Source organism: Drosophila santomea, chromosome 3R, assembly GCF_016746245.2.
Source record: "Drosophila santomea strain STO CAGO 1482 chromosome 3R, Prin_Dsan_1.1, whole genome shotgun sequence".
Taxonomy (NCBI): domain Eukaryota; kingdom Metazoa; phylum Arthropoda; class Insecta; order Diptera; family Drosophilidae; genus Drosophila; species Drosophila santomea.
The window spans coordinates 1,605,587-1,631,923 of record NC_053019.2 but is presented as its reverse complement, the minus strand read 5'-3'; the positions used below and the strand labels follow the sequence as shown (position 1 = coordinate 1,631,923).

The following is a 26,337-nucleotide window of genomic DNA, read 5'->3' as shown; positions in this document are numbered from 1 at the left end:
GTAGTGGCCAATCCATATGCGTCAGGTTGTGGCTCCGACGGCAATTGCTGCCAGCTGTGTTCATAATTTGATATACGCCGAATTTGATTCGAGTTCTGCTCAGACTTCGCTTTAATTAGCTACAGTGGCTGACTTCTTAAAGGGAAACCCGGGAAAAAAGGCTGGGCGAACATCGAAACAGAGCTTCATTTATACGTCAGCCCGATCCAATCTGCAATTCAGGTCCGCACTCTAGTCGCTTATCAATTGCACTCGTCTGGCACGTTACCCCTTGCAGGCATATCAATAAAATGCGCCGCGTTTCAAGTTTCGTTGTTTTCGTTTTCTGAGGTGATTAAATTGAAATACAAGCTGGACAGACGCACAGTAAAAACCAAGGGGTCAGGGCGCCTTTTTCGCTTCACACCTAAGCCGTAAGACTAGACGGCGACCACATGGAAATCAATACGACGACTACGATGCTCTTTCGGCGCGGACTTTAGTCGATCCCCTGTTATCACTGGAAATGCAGCTTAAGCTGGCTGGGGAAAGGCAGGCTTTGTGGTAGTCCCTTTTCTGCTGGCTTCGATTAACACCACCAGATGGATCTCTGGATTGTGGAAATTCCGTAAATATCAAGAAAAACGACTGTTAAACATGGGCTGATAAATAAAAACAGCTTGTGAGTCTTAAGTTTTGTTTTGGAGTGTTATGCCGCCATAATAATTCTCGCTTTAGTTGGTGTTAACTTATATCACCTTTATTTTTCCTGCAATACGAATATCCCACCATGTTATTTTGCTAAGTTCACACCTATCTAAGAATATTCTCATTCACCCAAATCCAGTTGAACAGAGCTGTTTTCAAATCGTTTTCCCACTTTCCGCCACCAATCGCTCCCACTCTTTATTCGAGCCGTTACCGGCTACAGGAACGACGTGAAAGATTTACGCTTGAATTGGTTTTATTTAAGCGCAAAAGGCAGGCCTCCGGACAAGCTGGAAACCATCTCAGCTCCTCTGAGTGCCAAGAAATGGAAATGGTTTTGGGAGGCGATGCGCGCGTGTTGCATTGATTTACATGACAATTGCGGGGCCGAGGGCATGAGAAAATGCACACGGGACTCAAATTCGAGGTGGGGAGATTCCTTATCGCCAGGGACAACCCCTTTGCATGATTTATAAGGCGGGTCTGCTCGAAGCACAGGAAGCAGACCGATATCTCTATATCCAGGGCTGCTAAAGGCAAATCATAAGCGACTACATACGGAAGACGAAGTGGCTTAGCGCTTTTTTCCCTTGCACGTCAAAATTTGGGTCCAAAACTTGCGAGCACCCCTTCGGACGGCGGTGGAACTCCGGCTTCTGCCTGGCTTCCGGAATATCCGTCTCCATTCTCCATTCGAGTAAATAATTTCCAGAGCCAGTCCTCGCCCGAAGAAAATAAAAAGGAAGCGTAAGTTGTAATAATTTGCATTTGCCTGCCAAATGAATTTAGCCACTCAGACGAACGGAGGGTGGTGCGCTGCAGACAGATAACTTCAATTCCGGATGAGTTCGGCCCCGGGAGAAGTCTCCAGTCAGTCAGCTCGTCAGCCAGCCACCTGCTGTCAGCCCGTTCTGATTTTCCTGTTTACTTGCCTCCCCGTGGTGGGTTGGTTGGTTGCTGCTCGATCTTTGAGGGTTTCTGAACGGCAGCGGTTCTTGGTACATCTGCATAAAGTTTCGGCTGACTTGCCGAAGTGAATTCCCTTAATTAGAGGCAGCGTTTCCGGGCGGAGTTGTGCACATGCTTGATAGATCTAAGCAGACAGCTGCGAACTAGTTATACCCGTTACTCGTAGATTGAAAGGGTATACTAGATTCGTTGAAAAGTATGTAACAGGCAGAAGGAAGCGTTTCTTGATCAGGATCAATAGCCAAGTCGATTTGGCCATGTCCGTCTGTCCGTCCGTCTGTTTGTCCGTCCGTATGAACGCTAAGATCTCAGGAACTACAAAAGCTACAAAGTTGAGATTAAGCATACAGACTCCAGGGACATAGACGCAGCGCAAGATTCATGTTGCCACGCCCACTATAACGCCCACAAACCATCTAAAACTGACGCCCACCCTCATGTTGAAAAATATTTTGATATTTTTTAATTTTTGTATTAGTCTTGTTAAATTCTATCGATTTGCCAAAAAACTTTTGGCCACGCCCACTATAACGCCCACAAACCGCCCAAAGCTGCCACGCCCACACTTTTGAAAAATGTTCTGAAATTTTTTCATTTTTGTATTGGTCTTGTAAATTTCTATCGATTTGCCAAAAAACTTTCTGCCACGCCCACTATAACGCCTACAAACCGCCAAAAATTGTGTTTAAGACTCTCCTTCTCCCTTCCACTAGCTGAGTAACGGGTATCAGATAGTCGGGGAACTCGACTATTGCGTTCTCTCTTGTTTTAAATTAAATTTGCAATGGGAGCAGGGGAATCGATACATTTCTCACTTGCTTGTTGCAAGGTTGCAAATCTGAGCTTTAACTGAAATTTGCATAGCTTCTTAGTAAATACATTTTTTTTAATAATTTGCTATACTTAGTGTACCGGTAAAAAATGTTAAAGTCATATTTATTTATTAGTAGTAGTTAGTCTCAAAAGTCCTGCAAAATAGCTACCGCTCGAGCATTTCCATTTTAAGTTGATCCCTTTTTTGAAAACTCGAGTGCCTGGCACTCCCTGATTGAAACTTCTAAGAAGTGGCCAACCAGGAGTCGAGGCATGGCTGAAAGACATGGGTAAAAGACTGCTGCCACACGTAAATATTGTATAAATTTTTATGTGCTGCCACGCTGGCCGATAGTTCCCATAGTGTTAGATGTGCCTAGTGTGTTGCACCTGCCCCGCCGCTTCCCGTCCTTCCGGAATCTTGTCCTTTCCGCTTGTCCATATGTCCCTCGTTGTCCGGGCCATGTTCGATTGTCTGCCGTCTGTTCAAATATTTTAAACGCCTGCCAATGGCTAGGCTCCTCAGGAGGGGAGGGGTGGGACCTAAGCCATCTTTCGCTAACGTAATTGCCATTCTCGTTCGGTTTCAGTTGCGAGTGTAGTTTGTATCGGGTTCTGGATGAGCTGATTGGACCGCCGTTCCCTTGGTGTAAACACCTTGTCGGAGCATTGCCTTGAGGCAAAATTCGTAATTCGGCCCTTCTTGGCTCCAGTAGCCGAGCCCCAAAAGTATGGATCCCGATGCTCAGGCTGCGCCCAAAATGCCATGGCAATTAGCCACAAGAGCACTGAGCAAGGCACCATGATATCACAGTAGTACACTGGCAAAAATAGATCCTCTCGGTCTTTAAATAGTACATTTTAAACTTTTTAAAAACTCTTTAAAAACGTTTACAAAAGTTAATCTACTTATTTATTTAAAGCCACTATATGACTCTGGTTTCTGTAGCATAAATAATTAAATTTTTATTTATTTTATTTTTGTGTTTTTTTTCGATGGCATAGGGTCATGGCATAGTACTTCTGCTGTTCTTGCCAAACTGCCACGATTAGGGATAAAATTTCTTAGGTGCGTCTAAGGAAAGATTCAAAAAAATCGAGATGAATGAGAATGGGCAGAGTGGGGCGGAAGGGGCAGGGAAGGGAAGGAGGACGCGCCGCGGGTGCAGCCCCAGATCAAAGACTTATCGACTGAAATTCTTGAGGGGAGTTTTCGAAAATCAAATATTTTCAATTTCCTGTCCGTGCCGTCAGAGGGGTTTGCTCAATCTCAATGTACTTTGGTTGGGAAGGAAAGGGCAAGGCAAGACTGCCAGCCATGGTCATTAATGTACAAATCTGATTTCGTAGACAGGTCTTAATTAAGTTTGGATACCTTAAGGATTTTGTATGGTGAAATCCAATTATGGAATTATTTAAAAACTTCTATTTACCGTTCGATAGAACGTTTAAAATTACCCAATCAAAATAGTAAAACGAACAAATGTTGATTAATTATTTATTTACCAAATAAATTTTGTTTGCATTTGGGCTTATTTATTTTACTAACTCTTCTAAAACTTAAACCACGTATTTATATTATTTATATACAGTGGACCGAAGAGCCCGTGGATCATTTATCCCGTAACTATAAATGGCGCTGCGTAAAAACAGCGTTGAGTTTAGAAACCTTATTGCTTTTAAAAGCTGCCTCCTCTCCCCGGGTTGTCTTCCGTTTTATGTAAGTCCCGAAACTGCAGCAATGGAAATGCATATTGCCAATGGCAACAGAGAGGCAAAGCCAGAAATTTAATTACTTTTTATTACCAAGAGGCGGAGTCAGGGCCAAAAACCCCACCAAGCCGAGAGGATGCATTCAAAGTTTATTTGATGTCAGGCCATTCAAGTTCACTCCCTCCAGCGCTCACTAAAAACTTTTATTTGGCTTCGCGCATATTTAATAAGATGTCAGGAGGCCATGTCAAAGTTTCGTTTCCTTCGCCGCTGCTGCCGTGCAATATAACAATACACGCTCCAAATTAATATAATTTTTCAGCAGGACAGGGGAGCCCAAAAGCTCACTGAAGGGTGGTTTTGTCCACAAAATTAAGACAGCAACTTATTGTGGAATAACGCCAAATGCCGCTTGGATACAGGATACCGTTCTGGGCATGCTCCATTTACACCCGAATTTATGGCACGTGCCAGTTGCCATCCAAGTGCGCCCCAAGGGGCGTTGGCCAGGACTTTAATGAGCAACTAGCTCTGGCCTAAGTAATAGGTGGGCGGGAATACTTTCCCTACTGCTTCAATCATTTCGTCCATTTGTTAGAGTACGCCCTTATCTTTTCTCAACCGTCAAATACGCGGAACTTCTCTGGTTCTTCCCATAGATGGTGCAAATGCAATAAGATTTTACGAAACATATTTACCAATTCACTTCCCGATTCAACTGTGCGCTCTTTACTGCAATTGTATTGTATGTAAAATCGAAGATTTGAAGAACAAAGTGGAAATGGGGGCACTGTGTGATGTATTTCACTTAGTTGCGCTCAGCCCAGCAACTTTTCATTTTTGTTTGTTCGCAGCGCCCCAGACTCACTTTTTTTTCAGCCTCTATTTATCTCAAATGTATCCCTTTGTGGTCCCTTGGTGACAGACTTTGCTGTTTGCCAGTGACATGTTTCGCAATTTCTTAGGCTTCTGTTAAAGCGGCTCTTTATTCCCCGTATACTGTTTGAGCGACGGCTCTGTCTATTCAGCCCCGTTCAAACGGGCTCAAAGGGGCCAAGAAAGTGGGGCAGGGATTCAAGGATGTGATATGTTATTTCAAAATAAATGAGAATGAATTAAAATGCTGATGTACACAGCAATATCCAAGAGGTATAATAATAATATTAATTAATAATATAAATTTTTGTTTATGAAATCCATTGTCTGTGTCGTACAAAGGTCGACAAAAAATTATTTGTATTAAAGTCAGTTCTACTTTGCGTGTAGGGAAAGATTGCAAGAGGGGATAGACCAACATGTGACCAAGGCAGCGCACAATAGAACTTAAGTAGTGATGGTATTGAATAGATATGGAAATACAATAACATTAAAGACAGAAACTCACAATGGCAAACGCAGTTTGCCAAATGGTGGGAAAAGAAAACGATATGATCGAATCGAGTTCAAGGAAAACAAGGTGATAAACTTAAGAATAATGTGATGGATCTCTGCTCGGGAGTTGTACAGATAGCCTCCCTCGGTATTTGGTAGATACTCACTATGCACCATGAAAAATTTGACAGACTTCTTTTAAGAACTTAAAGGCAGGAAGATAAAAAAGAGGTCCACGATTTAAATATAGGTCATTCGAGTGACACTTCTAGTTATCTCGCATTGTTGATTTTAATTGAGACTATTGAAGCCCTTCGTGACTATAAAAACAATTTAACTCTAAATTTCATAATTGAAATTTGAAGAGTTTCCGGTGACGGAGGTTGAATGAAAATTTTAAGTTTAGGCATCTACTCGGCTATTGATTAAGAATTTATAGACTTTATATGGTCGAAAACGCTTTCTTCTGCCTCTTACGTACTATCAACGAATTTAGTTATAGCCTACAAGTAACGGCTACAATTAGAGCTACAAAACGGCACATACCCCTGGGCTTTCCCATCTCAAAGGTGCATATGTACATAAACCAAGTAGTTCTCACTCCAAGTTCAAGTTATCCCTTTGTATGTAACATCCGAGACCCATCGTTAAACTAAAACTCGAATTTTGGGCCAAAAACAAATTCCATTACGATAGTCACTATACGTGTACGTCGCCATGTTAACCTTCTAGGCACATTTTTTGGGACTTTCAGTTAGCCAGTTTTGCGTGTTATCAAACGATTTACAGCCCGCAAGTGAGACTGCATAAATAATCAATAAAAAACAGAGGCCGGGGAAAACATGCACATAATAAAGCCAACCGCCAGCAAAAAATGCTAATGAGTCTTGCAACTCCTCCCGCCACCCGGGGCAACTGTTTGAGCACCCCGCCTCCCACCCCTATCTCTCCTTTTGCCGATGGCCTGCGGTCTGAAGTCGGAGATATTGCAACGGCGTGAGGGGTGGGACGACAACAGCGTCCAAGTCACTTTGATGTGCTTGATTTTCAACAACTTCCTGCCAACATTACTTAACCCACCCTCCCCACAGTCGACCCTTCGCAACAGTTGCAGCGGCAGTACTTTGCGACAGCTACCGCCAAAATATTAATATTAGTACTAAACATAGCTAGCAAGCTTACGCGAAAATACTAGACTGTTTGATATGATGACTAAAAACCCGTTACTCATAGAGTAAAAGGGTATACTAGATTCGTTAAAGAGTACTTAACAGGCAGAAAGAAGCGTTTCCGACAATATAAAGTATATATATTCTTGATCAGGATCAATAGTTGAGTCGATCTGGTCATGTCCGTCTGTCCGTCTGTCCGTCTGTCTATCTGTCCGTATGAACGTCGAGATCTCAGGAACTATAATTATATTCCGCACTATGTAACAGGTGTGGCGGTAACAATTTTACCTTACCACGTCGTCCTTTTCGAGTATTTACGGTTGTCGGGCTGCCCGACCTGGGTTTCTTGCACTCGCTCTGTTTCCATTTCTTTTACGACGGCTTGTGCTGGATAGTTTGTTGAGTTTTGTTGCCCTGGCGTTTGTCATTGCATCGGTTAATTTGAAAACTGTCGACTTTCATTTACTTACTTCCGGTCCGTCCTTCCCCTCCCTCGTCGCCGTGCCTATACACAACAGCTAATGGAGCGTGACAGTTGGCCAAAGTTCCTGAGATAGTTTCTAGAACCGCCCAGAAATTATCCATGGAGTGCGCATAATCAAGCGGTAAACCAGGCCGAATGGGTCGGTACTGGGTGTCCTGGGAGTATCCTTTGGGAACAGTAGAGGCAATAAAAGTAATACCCGGCCCAAACCACCCCGGGCACATCCGTTCGATTCGATTTCTGCTTTTTATGCTGAAAAAGCGTAATTAATGCGTTTTTCCTTTCAACAATTCCCGTTTTGTCTTTCGCTCCTTATTTTCTTTGTTGCTCATTCCTGTTTTTTCGCTGAGCGTGCAAAACTCACAATCCCGGGCTCGAGGGCGGCAGTGCTAGGGGCGTGGCAGCGATGAACAATGCCAACCACACACTCGACTGCGGGCATGGTGTTGGGGGGGTTAATAATGGAAAGAGGGGCGAACTTTATCATTAAATATCCAAGAGATACTTTTATGTTTATGTTTTATTTCCGCTCGCAAAATGAAAAGCTCAACCTTCCCCGCCGTCGCACTTGAGCTGCAATATCGCACTTCAGGGCTTAATACATAAATGGCAAGAAAAGGGAGAAACATGTTCGCATACAGGGGAATCCGGACCTGGGTAAGGAAAGGGTAGCAAGATAAATAGATGCAGCTCAGCGGCAGCAGCTGCGTGTGGAAATTATCGCCGCCATCGATTTGTTATTGGATCACAACAGGAAGTGATGGGGAGTAGGGGTGTGCAAAAGATAAAATTAAATTCGGATTGTTACACTGCGAATTCATTCCGTGCTTTGCAACCGTTGAATTAGGCGGCTCTATAACGTCTGCCCAAGCCATAAGCTTAACATTTTCAATTGAAAGAAATGAATAAACAACTAACCAAACTAAGAAGAAAAAAAAAGGACATGTAATTGAAATTTAAACTCAAATCCAATCCGATTCATTCCCAAGAGTTATTTTTAGTGCATTATTTCGAGCTGAGCTGTCGACCGACAGCCGTCAAAGGCATCTCAAGTGGCCGTGCAATGAGTTTTATTCCCGTTTTCATTTGATTTCCATTCGCTTCGTTTCCACTCAATGCGATTCGATTCGATTTGGTTCACTTGGGATTGGGGTCTCTGTAAGCGGAGATCTAGCCTCGTCCTGCCCCCTTTTTCCCCTTTGCCGCTTGAATGTGCAGCGGGAATGCGAATGAAGCCAAATGATTGAGCGCCAAATTGTGGTTGATGCGTTGGCAAAGCCTAAGAAATGGTTAAAGAAATCCACTTATCCAGTTCGATATGCCACAATTACGTTGAAATCATACCTCTTTCTTCATATACTGCTCATTAAGAGTATGCTTTTTTACCCAGCACTCCCTTTCCCTGAAAGGTATTCGTCACAAGTAAAGATTGGGAATAAATTGAGGGTAAATTTCTAAATTTATCTACATTGTTCATTGTACATTGGTATTCATCGAATATATCGTGATTTTGATTTAATCAATTTTTAGTAATTCAAGCAGATTAAGCTAGGACACCTCAAGATAATTTCGCTATTTTAACAACCCCCAACTGCTTTCAAATAAAATCTTAGCGAAAAACGCGCACTTAAAGTGGGTTAGCAACCACATAATCCTAAATCCCCACCATTCCATCATACAGACCCAGAAACCTGGTGCTCATTACATTAGCAAACCCATAATTTGGCCAAAAAAGGCTGAAAAAGTGCTTGGCTATCGGAGGAGCTAGCCAGAAAAACTTCTATTGGACGCATGATTAATGGCTGGAAATTCATTTCCGTAGGAGAGGCCAAGCTAAGGGATATTTGTATTTTCGCAGAGATATGTATCCTCTTTCGTGTATCTGGCGTACACTTCCTGGAAACCGGTCGCGAACAAAATTTAACTGCAGGTAGCTAGGGTACGTTAAGAACCAACATGTAAAAACCACTCGGTTTGTTTGTGTCGGCGATTCTCTGGCGCGCCGTAAGCTGGAAATTACTGTAAGTCAGCAAATCAGGTCATTAGATACATTAATCTCGACAGCATGGACAATTTATGCTAAATTATAGCGTGCCATGCGAGACGCAGGCGCTGCCAAATACATTTCATCCACAGCCTGTATCCCTTGGATACCCAACGAGCGCACCATCTGTAAAGAACATTTTGTACGTTTGCATTGGTGGTGCACGCAAAGAAATTGTAAATCTAGAACGGAGAATAATTACCCAAGGGCCTCGTACATATAAGTTATAGTACATTTTAAACTGGCACTGTGTGGGCCATAAGAAAAGGCAAAACAAAAATTTATACGCACACTAAATATGCCCGTACAACTTAAAATAATTGTTATAGAAAAATCACTAAGTTTTGAATGTTCACTAAGCGTTTGGTTCGTAGTGCTTGAGCCCAAAATGTTATATGTACCTGAAATTAGACATAAGCATGTTACTAGTTTTTGCGAGTGTGGTTTGATCGACAGGTGCTACCCTAATACCGATATCCAAGCAAATCAAGAACGAAAACAAGAGAGAAGGCTATAGTCGAGTTTCCCGACTATCTGATTCCTGTTACTTAGCTAGTGGAAGTGCGAAGGAGAGACTTCAACACTGACAGTTTTTGGCGGTTTGTTGGGTGGCGTTAAAGTGGCACCATGGGTCTATATCTCTGGAGTTTACATTCCAAATCTTATTTTTATAGCTTTTATAGTTCCTGAGATCTCGACGCTTATACGGACGGACAGACGGACATGGCCAAAGCAGATCCTGATCAAGAATATAAATACTTTGTATGGTCTGAAACGCTTCTAGAAACGAATCTAGTATACCCTATTACTCTACGAGTAACGGGTATAACAATTTGTTTAAGTATATTACGCCCGCATCGGCAACTAAATATGGATAAGGACATGAGGGCAAGGGCTGCCAAACAACCCCCAAATGTCAACCGGGATGCAGGGTTACCTGAGCCCACCACCCGCTTTCCAACCCCTACCGCTTCCGCCCGCGAGTATTCAATAACTGGAATTCGAGACTCCAATCGAATTGGCCAAATGCAGCTCAACGGGGAAACTTTGGGTCGCAGCTAATTAAATGTCTTAAAAATGTGTTTTCCAAGTGGAAACAATAACAAGGTTCAAAAAGGGGAAAAATGCATAGGGGAAAAGGGAATGCTCTTACAGAACTTAAGAGGGGAACTACCTTTAGAGGCCGAATAAACAGACTCCGAAAATCAAAATTCGTGATTTTTACAAAAAAATGTGTGGTAATTGTTTGTTTTTAAAATCTTTAGTCTATATAGAACCACTGTCTATGCTCTTTAAAATAAATGCTAGATAATTAAAGTAAAGTTCAGTAGTTATACCCGTTACTCGTAAAGTAAAAGGGTATACTAGATTCGTTGAAAAGTATGCAACAGGCAGAAGGAAGCGTTTCCGACCATATAAAGTACATATATATATTCTTGATCAGCATCAATAGCCGAGTAGATCTGGCCATGTCCGTCTGTCCGTCCGTCTGACCGTCTGTCCGTCCGTATGAACGTCGAGATCTCAGGAACTACAAAAGCTAGAAAGTTGAGATTAAGCATACAGACTCCCAAGACATAGAAGCAGCGCAAGTTTGTCGATTCATGTTGCAACGCCCACTCTAACGCCCACAAACCGCCCAAAGCTGCCACGCCCACACTTTTGAAAAATGTTTTGATATTTTTTCATTTTTGTATTAGTCTTGTAAATTTCTATCGATTTGCAAACAAAATTTTTACCACGCCCACCCTAACGCCCACAAATTGCTAAAAACTGCCAGTGTTTAAGACTCTCCTTCGCACATCCACCAGCTGGGTAACGGGTATCAGATAGTCGGGGAACTCGACTATAGCGTTCTCTCTTGTTTTTTTATATATTTTTATCGCCTCGACGTAAGAATATCATAATTGTTGAAAAATGCTGGCTATATTATGTGAGTAAGGGCAACAGACTATGGAGTCTTTCGAGTGGATCTGTTATTATTTTCGAGTTAATTAAGATATGTGCTCTAAAAAGGCCCTAACTTAGAACAGCGCTTCGGGCTCCGAAATCGTTGCACTTCTATTAATTTGGGGAGTGGCTGGGATTAAATGGGCTTTGTAGTCTTATCACGACTAACATACACCATTGGCATCGTGAATTTATTTGGGACAGACATCAAAGGGGCGATTCAGGAATTTGAGACTGAAAAATGGAAACCAGCTTAGTTGTTTTTACCACAAAAGGGCTCTAATTCAGTTTCTTGACTTCTTGATAAGACTTAAACTTAAACATTAAAAACATAAAATGATTCGTAAAATACTGAAGCCCATTATCGAAACCAAAACCTCCAATTTAAAGATCATTTTTGGCTGGCACAAAAGGCAACTGGATTGAATATATGGTATCTATACGTGAAGTTCCTGAAATGCCAAGGGACTTAAATATACTTGCTTGCCCAAGTGGACGCCTTAGGTTTTTGCCTCACATTATTTTGCTTTGTTCTTGAGATCCCAAGCTTGAACGACATTCCGGGGTCCAGTTCATCAAAAGTATTGCAGCGGAATCCGTTTAATAGCTTTTCCAATAAAAACATGATGCGAGAACTAAATGGTGGTGAAATCCATCCTCGCAGAAAATAAAAAATACCTAGACCTAAAATACCCCTGGGCCAACCCTCTTTTAGTTCCTTTCTTGGCCATTATTTTCGGTGAACAAAGGTCAGGTTAATTATGCATTTGCCAGCTGACTACCAACTGGAGATGAGAAAGGGAACACATCGTTTCGGGAGTCAAATGCTCTGCATTCCCGGCAATTAGTTGCATAATTTCGAGCGAGGAAAAGGAGACGGAAAAAATAATTGAAATTGTTTATAACTGGATGGCAATCGAAATTGGACGGCAGAGGACAATGGAAATGAATAAATCCCTCAGGGCTATTAAAAACATGCCAAAAGGAGTAACTTCCAAAAACGGCAATAGCCCCATGATGAATCACAGGAATGAGTAGTTCGCTTTCAGGGAAAATCAAAATGCATACAATACATTATGAAGCAACTATGGATCGCTGCTGCGAAAGCCGGCGATATCAAGATACATTTTAAAATGTTAAACCAAAGCTCCGCAGCAGGAGCCCCGCTACAGTGGGACTGCCAGCAACCATAAAAAGGTATTTAGCAATTTAGATTCCCTCCGACGTGCACGCCGTCCGCATCGCCATCGCCAAGGCAGCCGAAGTCTATGTCTCAAGACGCTTCTGATGGTGCTGCTGCTGTTGCGCAGTGGATGTTGCTGCGGTTGATGTTTCGGGCAGAGTATCGCTCTTCTGATCAAGCTGATTACAGCTGGAGGGGATCCGATCAGTGATGGCCACTGACATCTATTAATACGATATGAACCATGAAGCGAAAAGGAGTTGCGGCTGTCAGCTCTAGGTATATAGTTTGATTATTGTCATCTCAGCAGATTTTGATGAAAGCTCTACAGAAGATAATTAGCTCAAAAGAAGATAGATCTAAGAACAACATATGAAGCAAATGTTCCACCAAAGTATACAATACAGTTTAATTGCCATCTGAAACTACCTGCCATCAAGCATACCTCATGCAATTATTTCTCAAATATTATTTTTCAAAATCCAATAGACATACAATATGATTAAAACTAGCGGCTGCCACTTGACCACATTAATCCTATTGACAAATGTTTGCAACCATTGAAATGCGTTGTCCTTCAACAACTAGCTTTTTTAGCGGTAAAGTGGCCGAGTGGACATCTCTAAACGGATTGAGGTGCATACAGCAGAGAAGGCCAGCAAGGACCGTTGGCCAGAAAAAAAAATGAATTGCTCAACGCTTGTCCCAAATGGTCCAGGGCATAAATTCCGAATGGGAAACGCATCAATCAACGGGCTTGCTCTCGCACCGAGAAGCTGATGAACTGGTGAGCCGGGTATACAAAGTTCGTGATGATACAGCCGAGGAGATTAGACGGCGACAGCACAGCAACTCCGGCAATGGCAACCAAAATTAAATAAGAAGAGATAACAACTAGGCACGGCCCGAGAATTCAAGAGTACGAGAGAACGTGGAACCGCAAACAGAACAGGATAGACGGCGGGTCAGAAGGAAAGCAGGGGCAGGAGGCAGGAGGCAAGAGATCCGGCCCCAGAACAAATAGTCGGCGTTGTCATGCCCAAGCGGATTAGCCTACCTCGCCGGGCTGCACCGTGCCTCTTAGCCTGCCTCGTCGGCAGCCTCGTCTTACCTGCGGAACTGAACGTGGAACAGCCACGTCACAGCAACTGCCGCTCCCCTGGGCCGGGTACAATTTTACGATTTTAGCACAGATTGTAAAGTAAATTTTCCTGTTTTTATTTCGAATTAACAAGCGGGCCAGACAAACGGACAGCCAACTGCAGCGGCGCACAAAAATGGGCTGCCTAATCGCTCCGCTCGATCAACAGATACCCTACACACAGTCGCCTTAAAAAGCCTCATCATTGTGTCTTTGAAAGGATTTTATCAGACCCACTACCACGTTATAAGTAATCCCCTTTCCATGCCCTTTTTCTTTCAGTAATTTATTAATGTGCAACACTTGTTTTACTCCACATTTATATAGGAGCATTGATTAAATAGTGAATAAAGTGATATAATGACAAAACAATCTCACCTTTTACATCACAGATTTTTTCCGAAAAGTGCACCTAAACTAGGATTTTAATGAGATATTTATACTTTTTAGAAAAACCATCTGTATAATGCACAGTTTCAAGAAAGTTCATGGTCCGGTGGAAAAGTGTAAAAAAAATGGTCGACGGTGTGTAATTTTTAGATAGCATATACCCGTACCCCTACCGTGTACCGGGTATAAAAAACGAAAGTTTCGTGCAGACGTCGGGGAATAGAAACGACGAAACACAGTACACAATCTTTTCTTAGGAAGAAGCCATGCAGCGCAACCGGTCGCACTTGGGATCAGTTGCCGCCTAGCGGTTACTTAATAATGCAAACAGGTTTCACCATACAGACCGGCCGACTGGGCCAGGGAGAACGGATCCGGAGGACCGTGACTTCGGCTTCAGCAGGAGAAAGGCGGTTGAGTTACGGCTTCGATATGCCAGAAGGGAAGAACAGGAGGTAGTCCGAAGAGCAGGGCGATAGCACCAGGCACCAAGAAAAAGAGAGGATGCCAGAGACTAGAGGAACAATAAATGTTTGCTGGACCGATTTAATGAGTGAATGCCAGATCCCAAAACTGGCGGCAATCAAAAGAAAAACCTAGGGACAAACAAGCATGCTGAATTTTATCATAGAGCTGTCCTAAAATAGTACAAAATAATACATTTCACTTCTGAAGATTGCGACACTCGATCGTAAACACCAATTTACTTTGACTATGGTTCACAGTAAGGAACTGTGATTACTATAATAACTACAACCTGATCAACCCATCACTACAACTGACTTGCGTTCATACTCATCTCTAAGAAGTATTATACATACAAGTTGCAAGTTGACTTCTGCAATGTAACAGAAATTAAAAGTATTTTGAGCAGTTTTGAGAGTTGATTAAACGTCTTTTTCAATCTGCAATTCAACCAACCCGACTTGAGTAAATCATTATCTAAATTATGTCTGGAATTTCTAATTTCGTAGTTTTCTATGCCACTTCTGGAATTGTCTTCGTCGTGGCAGTTGGCAGTTAGTGTTTTGTCTGGTGACCCTCTTGGCCAATTTGTTGTTTCTGCTGCCCGTATTTGTTCGTTCTTTCCGTTCGCCTGGGTTGCGGTTGAGCCATGGGCTCAACAGCAGAGCGAGCATGCCCGCTAATTCGAGCATTTCGGTCATTTCCAAATTGGCGGCCCGTAATCAAACTGTAATACGGCCGACTCGTCATTAAGCACGCAAGCAGCACTACCACGGCAGCAACATCAAGCCCGAAAGCAACTAAAGACAGCAAAAAAGCAGCACAGGATACCCTAGAGCAAACATAAGCAGACAAAGAGAGACACGAGTGCTACCAAAGCTGGTAGCAACAGCAAAAACCAGCGACAGCAGTAACATCAGACCCAAAAGCCATACAAATAAAACAGTGGAAGGCACCAATAAAAAAAGGCTTAAAAGCAGCAACAGTTTCATAAAACTGGCAAGAAAGCAACAACACTAGTGTGGCACACAACCAGACTACCGAGAGCATCCGCAATTCCAGATGCATGGAACACTATTCATTAGCAGAACCATTGCAACGAAATTAGGAAAGCTGCAAAACATGCATGCTTTTCAACAATAGTATATATGTACATACATGTATGCGTTTACTTGTCTCCACGACTCATACACTGTTAACTTTCCACCAAATGAATCTACGAAATCGAGGTCATAGATATATGGCATTTTTAAAGTTGAAATTAAAAAGTATTAGTTTAATTTTTTAAATTAAAAGATGATTGAAGATTAAAACCGCCACATGAGTTTCCACTTTGCTTCCACATTGCATAGGAACAACACTCAAATGCAATGGCTACTTGACAGCAACAACTTCCAGACCCACAACAACAACAGCTGCAACAGCTATTCCAACCAACATATGCTTTGCGGAAAAAAAAAACAAGAAATATGTACCAAGAGAGGCAGCCTGACTCACCAACACACTTGCAAACGGACACACCTCCCCAAACAACAAAACAGCTGATTTGTTATCAGCAGTTGCTGAATGAGCTCCACAGAGCGAGACACTCTCTCGCAGCAACAACAATATTGGGGGAAAAAACGACGCCAACGGCGGCTGCTATGGCAACGACCTTCCTTATTTATTACAATGTGTGTAATTCCCAGCCGCTTTCTCACTCTCTCTCAGTCGGGCAGTGTGTGTGTGCGAGCGAGACAGGTTTCTTTCCTGACTTAAATTGCTTATTTTTTAGTGCAGAAATGTTTAATATCGCTGTCTGTTTGAGTTTTTGGTTGCAGAAAGTCTCTCAGTGCGCAGTTATGCTTATCGTATTCCAAAACCAGAGAGGTTCTTGGGGTATTTGTGGTATCGTTATATTTAGGAACTAGGTGTGTTCGAAGGTGCAGAGAACTTTGTGGCAATTGTGTGGAGATCATACGTTCACTGCTTTTGTTTATTTTATTTGGTCAGTTCTGAAACCAAAGAGTTAGAAAAGAAGTTAAAGAAACCATTCCCATTTCAGCCAGGTGCCGCTGATAGATTTATTCAACTCCTCGTTTTTAGTCTCAATTAGCTCTCAACTCGCCGTTAACCACCTTAGACCCCATCTGCTTTTACGAGCCCATAAAGCTGCTCCCAAAAATGTTTGCCGTAAAAAATTAAAGCACTAAAACTGTTAAAGAAATCGTATTACAAAATAATGTGCGCTCTCGCTCTTTTTCTCGCCTCTCTATCTCGCTTTATCTCGCCCATGGCAGTTGTAAAGATGGCCGCCGTGTAGTAACATGGCTGAATGTGTATCACACACACACGCACTCACAGAGAGAACAGCCACAGAGAGAGCGGCCATTGAATGCAATTTATATGGGAAAGCAACAAAAACCATGCCCCTGCGCTCGCTTCTGAAACAGTCTGATTGCTGAATACGTGACGGAACATCAGCTGTGCCGAACGTTTCGAGTCAGTCGCTTTAAAGAGCTCGAATCGTGCGGACATCGGCAGAGGTATAGAGTGGTCTGTAGCACGTAATTAACCAAGAGGAGAGTCAAAAAGAAATAACGTCGCGTCGACGTCGAAGGTGAACACGCAGTTAAAAGTCCAAATACAAACCCAACGGTGGCAAATAGTAATAGAACAACTAAGCATCAACAACAAAGACAAGTAAAGCAAAGCCTACACACGGGCGTAGGCGTCTGGCCAACAGCTGTTTTTCTTGCGCTCTCCGTATTCAGCAAACTCTCAGCGCTTACAAACGTCGGCAGAGACAAAGGCAGAGACTGGGCAGCGGCAGCAGCAAAACTCACATTCAGTTCAGATCGCGTTTTTCTTCGGAGTGGATGAGACGTTCGTTCGGCAGTTCTATTGCTAACAAATTACCTACTCCGCGAACTCACCCCCCGCGAGAACAAAAAGAACAGAACATAACCGAATGAAAAGACAAGGAGTAGCAAAGAACCAACGGTTAAGTTAGCCAGCGACAACGGGCAAAAAGACTGAAATCACACGTGGATTGTTCACTCACCCCGACACGCGCAACCACTCGCACTCACACTCACCCAGCAGCTCCAACTGTTCGCTGCATTTATGTAAAACCAAACAAAGACTGATTAAAACGCTAATAAATATACAATAAACGTAACGAAACAAAGTTAAACACGCGAACAGCAGCTAATATTATACGGGTTAAAGCGAATTCCAAAGCAAAGCAAACACACATATGGATTAAGGTTCCTCCTATCTCAAAACAAAAAAAAAAAACAACAACAACCAACTCACGGATTACCTGCTGCGGCAATTTACCGTTAGCCGCTCTTTTTGGATTACCAGTGCCAATAAAACCACAAAAGTGAATTTTTTCGAAAGTGAAGAAAGCGAAAAACGCACGAAAATGCTAAAAAATCTAAATCAAAGTAAATAAGCAAACCAAAAGCGAATTCTGTGTTACCGAAACGAGAGCATAAGCTAAAAGAGCCCCTGAAAACAGCAATGACGATGGCCGCCTGTTATGCCAACTACGACATGTCGTCCCTGTCGCACGGCATGTCGGGCTTGTCCGCCCTGCAGCACCAACAGCAGCAGCAGCAACCACAGCAGCACAGCCAGACGCAGCAACAGCATCATCACCAGCAGCAGCAGCAACATATGTACCACGCCGCTGTAGCTGCCCACCAGCAGCAGTTGCTGCAGCAGCAGCAGCAGCAGCAACACCACCGCCATCACCACCAGCCCGCCAACACCAACACCAGCAGCAACTCGCGCCACAGCCATGCGGCGGCGACCCAAACGCAGGTCGCCGCCGCCGTTGCCAACAGTAGACAACAACAACAGCAACACCAGCAGCAGCAGCAGACTGCAAGCAGCAACAGCAACGCAGCACCCGCTCCATCGTCGCAGAAGGACTACAGCATCCCGCTTCACGTAGACTGTAGCGTGGAGTACGAACTGCCCAACCAGCCCAAGCCGCCGGCGGGCCAGAGGGTGGAGCCTCTGCTGATGATCCACCCGTGCTACTTCCGCAAGATGGAGTCGCAGCGGCGCAGTCCGTTCGTGAACAACATGCATGCGACCGCGCGGGCGGTGAGCAGCAGCTCGTTGAGCAGCGGAGCGGCCCTGGGCGGAGGCGGAAGCGGTACCGCGGTAGCCACGGCGCCCAGCAGTAGTGCCGCGCGACGTGGAGCCCGGGCGGCCACAAGCGCCCAGCAGCAGCAACAGCAGCAACGATACCAACAGCAACAGCAGCAACTGCGACAGCAGCACCAGCAGATGTCGCAGATGTCGCAGCAGGCCCACTATCCGCAGCAACAGTCTAGTCTGGTACGCCAGCAACAGCAGCACCACCAGCAGCAGCAACAACAGCAGCAACGTGCCAGCAGCAACCAAAGCCAACGCCAAAGCCAAAGTCAGAGCCAGAGTCAGAGCCAGAGCCATGCAGCCAACTCAGCGGCGGCTGCTGCGGCCCAGGCCTCGATAGCCGCCGCAGCCGCCGGCCAGTGGGATCAGCTGGCGGCTGCGCTGGCCGCCCGCACCGCCCTCACGCCCCACCACATGCTGCACCCCCACAACCAGTACGCAGCCAAGGGCAGTGGTGGCGGTGCAGGGGGCGGCAAGCGGGACGCCATGATCTCCGGCAGCTACGGACAGACGGCGGTCGCCTCGGGGAAGCTGCAGCAGTCGCAGTCGCAGGTGCAGCAGCAACAGCAACACTGCTTACCTCCGCCGCCATGGGACGCGACGTCCATGCTGATGGACCGCTCGCCGATGGCCACAGTTCCTAGCAATTATCAGGCCGGCCCTGACACCAACCCCATGCGCCTCTACTCGGCCACGCCCACCTCCGGAGCCTCGGTGGGGTCGGCGTCGGTGGGCGGAGGCGGAGCGGTGAGCGGTGCGGGAGCGACGGGAGCAGTGAACACGGCCACCGACAAGTTGAGCGGAAAGTACCGCCAGTACTTACGGTCTCAACGGATGCACCCGTACGCGGCGGCCGCCTCGCTCAACTTGGCAGCCGCCGCCGCTGCCGCCGGACAGACCTCGTTTGTGCCGTTCAGCTCGGCGGCCACGGCGGTGGCGGCCACGCCCACATTCCAGCACCTGCCGCAGATCTCCTGCTACAACGTGTGATGCAGCACCAGCAGCAGCAGCAGCAACCAGGACAATGCAACATCAGCAGCAGCAACAGCAAAAGCATCAGCAACAAGCCACTTGCAACACATGAGACAGGCGCCTACCAAGTACGCGTCGATGAAATAGCCGCCTCAAGGAATAACCAATAGATCCTCCCCTAAACAGTACTATATATACACACCCCTCAAAGCTTTTAGAATCAAAAGTAATTAACTCTAAAAATATTAAGAGATGAAACTAAATTCTGTCTAGCTGCTATGAGAAATTGTTGTCCGACGGTAAGAAAAGAGGAAATGAGCGATCTTTTTTTCTTTTAGTAATGGTAGTAATTGATAAACGATACAAAAACAAACAACAAAAAAATGCAAACTATTGTAGTGATATTTGTTATAAAATAATTTTAGTAATTAATTTAATTTAAATTAAACAACCAACAAGAAACAACAGCAACCGCTCTGTGTAAACCAACAACATAAACAATAACAACTGCAACAACAACTGCAACAACAAAAACGGCAAAAACATCCAACCAAACAATTGCTAAAAGTTAAACATACGCATATTTAATTAAAAATCAACAAAATGTTATAACAACCATTTACCGAAAGAATACGAAAATATAAAAGCAAAAATTATTACCGAACAATAAAGAGAGGAGAGTAAAGCAGAAAAAAGGAACAGAAAAAATACGAATAAATATTATTCAAAATTATGCAACGTAATTTGAAGCGAGATATGCAAAAATTAAGAAAATTGTGTTTTCAATTAAGTAGAGAGCGAGATAAGCATAGTTCAAGTGATTTGGCTGCGGCGAAGAAAACTCTTCTTTCCGTCGGCTTTTGTGGCCAACTTTTCACACTTCCCACCATCTACTCCTCTTCTGTGTTCGCCTTGATTTGATTTTCAGCTTCGCTGTTCCCTCATTCTGCTCCACCTCATGGCTTCCTCCTCTGCGGTGAGCCGTGATTGATTATTGTCATTGATGGAGGACCAGGCAGCGGGTTGGGGTGACCTCGGCACACAGGGGTCCCTTGCTAATGGGAAACCGTTGGGCTGAGACGAATTTTGAAATCTATCAGCAGACATTGCTGTGTCTGTGTATGTGGGTAATAATGGATTCGGACGCAACGCTGTACTCACCCTTAAAAAATACTTGAACTTTGATCAAAATAGAGATATGTGTGATAACTTTCAATATATTAATGTATTTAAGGCAGCTGCTGAAGGACAAAATCTGGCAACAAGATTCGCAATCGAAAATGATCTTTTCCACTTTATAGTTATTCCACGACGCCGGTTTATTCCGCTTAATCGCCTTTGTCTTCAATAGGAGGCTACGGTATGAGCTGGGAAATTCTTGTTTAAGCCATCAGCAGAACCTTTAAAATCCACTGTACTTAGCTTCAGCCACCACCATTCTCCAGATTCATTTATTACAGCGGCATACTCAAACTGCCTTTGCTGTGGCTCTGGTTGAATTTCCCCGCCTTTCCCTCCACAAATCAGTGATTACGGCTCCACGTTATGTCTTTGTTGCGAGGTAAAAACGCAAAAAAACCCAAAAAACTCTAATGGGTTCGAGTTGCCAGGAAACGCGAGATGCTATTAGCTGAATTGGTTTTACCTTAATTTCTATATTGATTGCACTCCGTTTCTTGGTTCCGGAAAGCAAAAAGCTGATTAATTTAAGCATGGGCAGGGAAACCCGCTGAGGAGTCAGCGCGGCAATCGTTGAATTTATTAAGCCGAAAAAGAGTTTTCAACTTAAACGAACGACATCATCTGCCGGGGGACCAGCACTGACTCATCTTACCGCTTTCGGCTGCCCTACATCCAAACAAGTCTTACTCTACTCCACGACCATGCGGTTGCAATCCACTCGAGGTTCAACATAGAGAGACGTCAGACCCAATCGGAGCACGACGAAACCATTGGATAAATAGCCAGACCACATGTTAATTCATACCTCGCCCAAGTTACGAGCCATTTCCTTTGGTTTTCTAGGACTATTTTTTTTTTATTTTATAGGGACGCACCACTTTGTAGTTTTCTGCTGAAATAATAACTGAATCCGGATTTTGAGCACATCTACCAATTAGTAATACTCACATTTCAATTTCTCCATCCTTCTTCGAAGCCCATCCAACAGCATCTGGTACAAGAAACCTTAGACATCACCCGTCTATCGGCACTTTCCGTAGAAAGTAATCTCGTTTGCACGCGTAATCTGAACAAGGCATCGCTTCCTGAATGGCACCGCACTCTCCGCGTGATTCATCTATTCGTTTATTCAATTCATATTAAATTGGTCGTAGATTAGAGACGGAAAATATTTCAATTGCCACCGGCGGCATTCACACAAGTGTAATTAAAATATATTAGAGACCGCTTCTCCAGCTGACAGCGTCGGTTGTTTGTTTTCATTTCGTTTGAGCAATCAACTATCAGCTGCTGGGGCCATTTGCATGCGGCTGTGATGCGGGAGAGTGATGGCCGCTCTAACCTCTCCACCCCACCGACCCAATTCGAATGCGAGGTCATCGCCATTGTCGTCACCAATTCGCCCCGTTGCCGCGTTGGCCAGGTACCGCTCTGCTCGTCTCGTCTTTTCTCGTCTCGTCTGGCATTACTAAGCTGCACTTTGGTTTCGCACTCGCATCTGATTTAATTAGTGTTCCATGTGTGGGCATCGCAGATAATGGCCGGTTCCTTGAGTGCCAGACTTGAGTGCTTTCGTTACTCGACACATTTCCCCTGAAATGAAAATGAGCTTACTTATCAAGTGGTTACTTCGAGGGTTGGTATTTTTGTGGATTATCTTACTATAGGAATTGTGGTACCCGCCAATCGCTTAGATTTCCCTTTGTTTTCAACAAAGGCGGACGACACCTATAGCAAGCTTATAAATTGGCATAATTTATATGTGTCTATTCAAATTGGTAATACGGCCTTTCTGTATTGCCCTTGCATGCAATAATTATATAGGGACACTTGGACTCGCAAATGCATGGTTATAGAAAAAAATTCAAATGAATTCCACCTAGAAGTTATCAGGTCGCTGTGACTCAATTGTTTCGTCGCTGTCAAACGTGATTTCCGATGTCCATATTCGATTAGCAGCTTAGTCTAACTGAATGCAGACTGAATGCAGGAGTGGTAGCTTAACTAAAAGGTTTTTCCCTCTAATTGACTTTATTTGGAAGTGTTTTTTGCAGTCGAGCGCCATTTAAAAGTCATTAACGGATAAATAAACCCAATAAGTCGGCCCTTAATGCAAACAAATAGCAGAGTAATACATAAACCGAAGCGGCCGAGGAAAAACATGCAAATAAAAGGCAAAGGCATAAAAAACAGAATCACCCAGTTGCAAGAGTGGTTTATTTTTAAATTCCACTCGTACTGCTCGAACTGAAATGACGCAAAGCGCATCAAACGAAGTCCACGCCGGGCATAAACAGGGTAACCAAATACCAAGTGGAAGCGGCGTCGACGGTTCTGAAGCGCCGAAAATAAATATAAAATAATTCGAGGCAGAAACACAGCGTCGGAAGCTGTCTAACCAGACATTGTCTGTGGGCGGGGGCCTTGGTGGGCGTGACGAGCGTGGCAGGGGGCTTAGTGGCAGCCACAAAAAAAGCAGAAAATGTAAAAATGTGAGCGGAGGACACTCTCGTTGAGGCTGGTCATAAAGCTGATAGAATGGAGGGGACTCCACTCCCAGACTTCAGACATCGGATGCTTCGCTTCGGAGACCCCGACTCCGATTTCAAGCCCAGGCAACCGGTTTTGTCGTCATCGCGTAGTTTTATGTCTCGTCGTTTTGCTCGATTTTTTTTGGGTTAAACTCAATCTGCTGCCAAGCGCGCTACATCATTTCTGATATAATTAAAACATTTTTAGCGGACAAACGCAGAAAGAGCAGAAAAATACAGAGCAAAGGCATTTACAAATTTTCTAGGCTTTTCGTGATTATCATGCTTGCTTGCCAGGGCGGTAATAGCTACAGCCATAGTTTTAAGTGTAAAAGTAAATACATATGTATGCCAAATGGGGCTATATTGGGCGCAGGATACGACCTGGGGTGGACCGCCAGCGACAGTATTAATAAGCTTTAATTAAAAAATATAGCAGATGAAAATAAAACGAATGCAAATATATGTATTAAATTGTCAGGCGGTAGCTGTAACTAACTAATTATCATAATTTATATGCATGAATGCGCAACACGGAGTGAGATAGACGGCGGGATTTGAGCAGCGACTTTAAATAAATTAAAAAATGAATGATTAATTAAAAAGGCACATTAATGGCACTTAATTGAACCCTCTCTCTCCACTCAACTCACTTCACCCTGTGTGAGGACGACTACAAGCCAAAATGCGATATTATACAAATGGTTCTGCGCGGAAAAATGCAAATGCCAAACCCAAAGAACACCTTGTTAAAGTATAAATAATTAAGCTCCCAAAATGGGAATTTCGAATTTTTTCCATCGCCGCTTAGCAAGTAAATTTTAGCTCTATTCCGCTGAGTCATCGGACTGGATGATGTCAAAAGCGATTTGTCATTGATTTCTAGTTCTCTAATTCCATATTATAGAGGCACCTATAACCTCCACTTTAGCGAAATTGTGAAAGCTTTTGGGTGGCCCAGAAGCAGCTAAAAACTCATTGCGAGCCGCAGCCAAAACACTTGACCGCCTTGGAACTTGCCAAGAGAGTAGAAGGAGGCAGTTGGCAACGGAGAGGAAGGTCAAATGGCTTTTAAAAGGCCTACGAAACACGAAAGCCAACTTGAACTACAAACTCTAGACTTGGCCAAGCGACAAACAAACATGACAACGTGTAAAACTAGTTAGCTAGCGCAAAATATCTAATAACAAAGAACTAAAAAGCACTTACACACAGAAAACAATTAAAAGCATTAACGCTTATACGAGTAGCCTTAGAGCAGCGCCAAATCGGTACAGTGCGTTTCAAGGCTGGCAATTTCTCGGAGTTTAAAGTAAAACACACCTTCAGCAATCAGCCTCACAATACATACTTTATATTATATACTCTGTAATTAAATTATACGTTTTCTTTTCATTTTAAAACGCACAGCTCCGCCTTGATTTGAGCGGTACATAAGGAAAACTATTAGGTAAAACCAACTCGAAAAACAATGTAACAGTTGAAACTATGAATTAGATGGCAAGCCTCGTTGGCGCAGATTGAGATTGTACATATAGGGAGAGGGGTTCGGAGCAAGAAGCCATTCAACGTGTCTGGGTAGTTAAACTTCACTCGAAACTGGGTCTCAGACGAGACACGAACAGACCTCAATAAATGGTGAATGAACTACCATCGCACACGTACGAATTCCATTATATATTTAACTACACTAAGTACATAAACTTGCATTAGCCAACCGTATTGTGACTTAAAACAAAACAAATCCAAAACAAAAAGCCAGCGAGAAATTGGCCAGCTAAACATATTGATACAAAGATATACATACTATATAGCATACCATATTCGCCTGTGCCGTTACGTAACCACTATCTAGGCCATCAGAAAATTAAATATGTTTCGAAATAAATATGCAATCCATCCGATATTTGGTGGGGATGGCTAGCCGTTACTGCAAAATCTGATTACATCTAAATGTGAAGCGAAAACAGTTTTCAGCAGTTGGGTGCTGATTTAACATTTTATGATTTCGAGCGTGAAAATCGAAAATGAAACCATCCAGATATAGATCTATATTTATTCTGCTGTGAACACAACTATTGCCACTTTATTCACTGGAAGTTCGCACTATCTGCTCAGCATTTCCGCTGCTTTTAAATGCCGCAAAGTATGGTTAGCATAGAATATAATCTGGACAAACTGCCAAGACATCGACTTTCCAGGCCAGGCAAACCTGCTGAAATGCTGCCCGGGGTTTGTTTAGTTACAGAACAATTTCACGGCATTATGATCGGATATAAATTGTCTCAGTTTTCGCCTTGCGTGTGTAGATATTTAATTAGCAACCATTATTGTTTCTATTTCCCGGCAGGTGTCATACATATGTGTGTTTCAATGTGATAGTAGTTTTATTCATAAATATTGCGCATCGTACTTTGAACGATGTACAAAATCAAACTACATACAAGATGACTAGCCACTTTTGTTGCACAATACACACATCGCTAGCTTAAAATTTGCATTATTTAAGATATTTTTTAGGAATCCAAACAACTCACATAGCCTTTAATATATATTAACATTTCAGCTCAGATTGAGCCAAAGAACTTTCATGTAAATTATTTAAATCCCCTAACAAATGGAAAACCCAAAAAACAACTTAGAAATATGATAAATTAGAAATATATAAAGCAGTAGAAGAGCAATAAATTTGTAGCATATTATGGATATAAAGGAATTATAATACTGGGCTGCATGCGTAAGCAAACCCCAAAGAACAACTGAACCGAACACAATAAAAATGCAAATTAATTGAATATTAATTTGAGCAACTTGAATAAATTCAAGTGCGTTTTGCTGGCATGAGGGTTTTTAATTTCGAGCAGGGACTTCACCCAGGTACTTCCCTCCATGGAGATGGCATGAAATATCACCTCACGTATTTGCCATTGTTCCGAGGCCTTCGGCCCGCCTTTTCCCCACCTCCGCCTATTTGTGCCACACTATCAGCACTCATGGGGCGCATGTTTTAATTATGGATTTACAGAGCTCATAATTCAAGCGAGGCGGCCTGAGTTCGATACTTCAGTGAAGTGCTTTTCACAATCATCCGGTTCCAGATGATGGGGCAAGTTGCGGC

General features: G+C 43.5%; 1 protein-coding gene across 1 annotated transcript; it reads left to right on the top strand.

Annotated features, from left to right (window-relative positions):
* Positions 1-16,860: 16,860 nt before the first annotated feature.
* On the top strand, positions 16,861-26,039 carry LOC120451375 (centrosomal and chromosomal factor). Its single transcript, XM_039635026.2, has one exon. The coding sequence runs from the start codon at positions 17,890-17,892 to the stop codon at positions 19,522-19,524; it is 1,635 nt and encodes a 544-aa protein (XP_039490960.1). The 5' UTR covers positions 16,861-17,889; the 3' UTR covers positions 19,525-26,039.
* Positions 26,040-26,337: the final 298 nt, after the last annotated feature.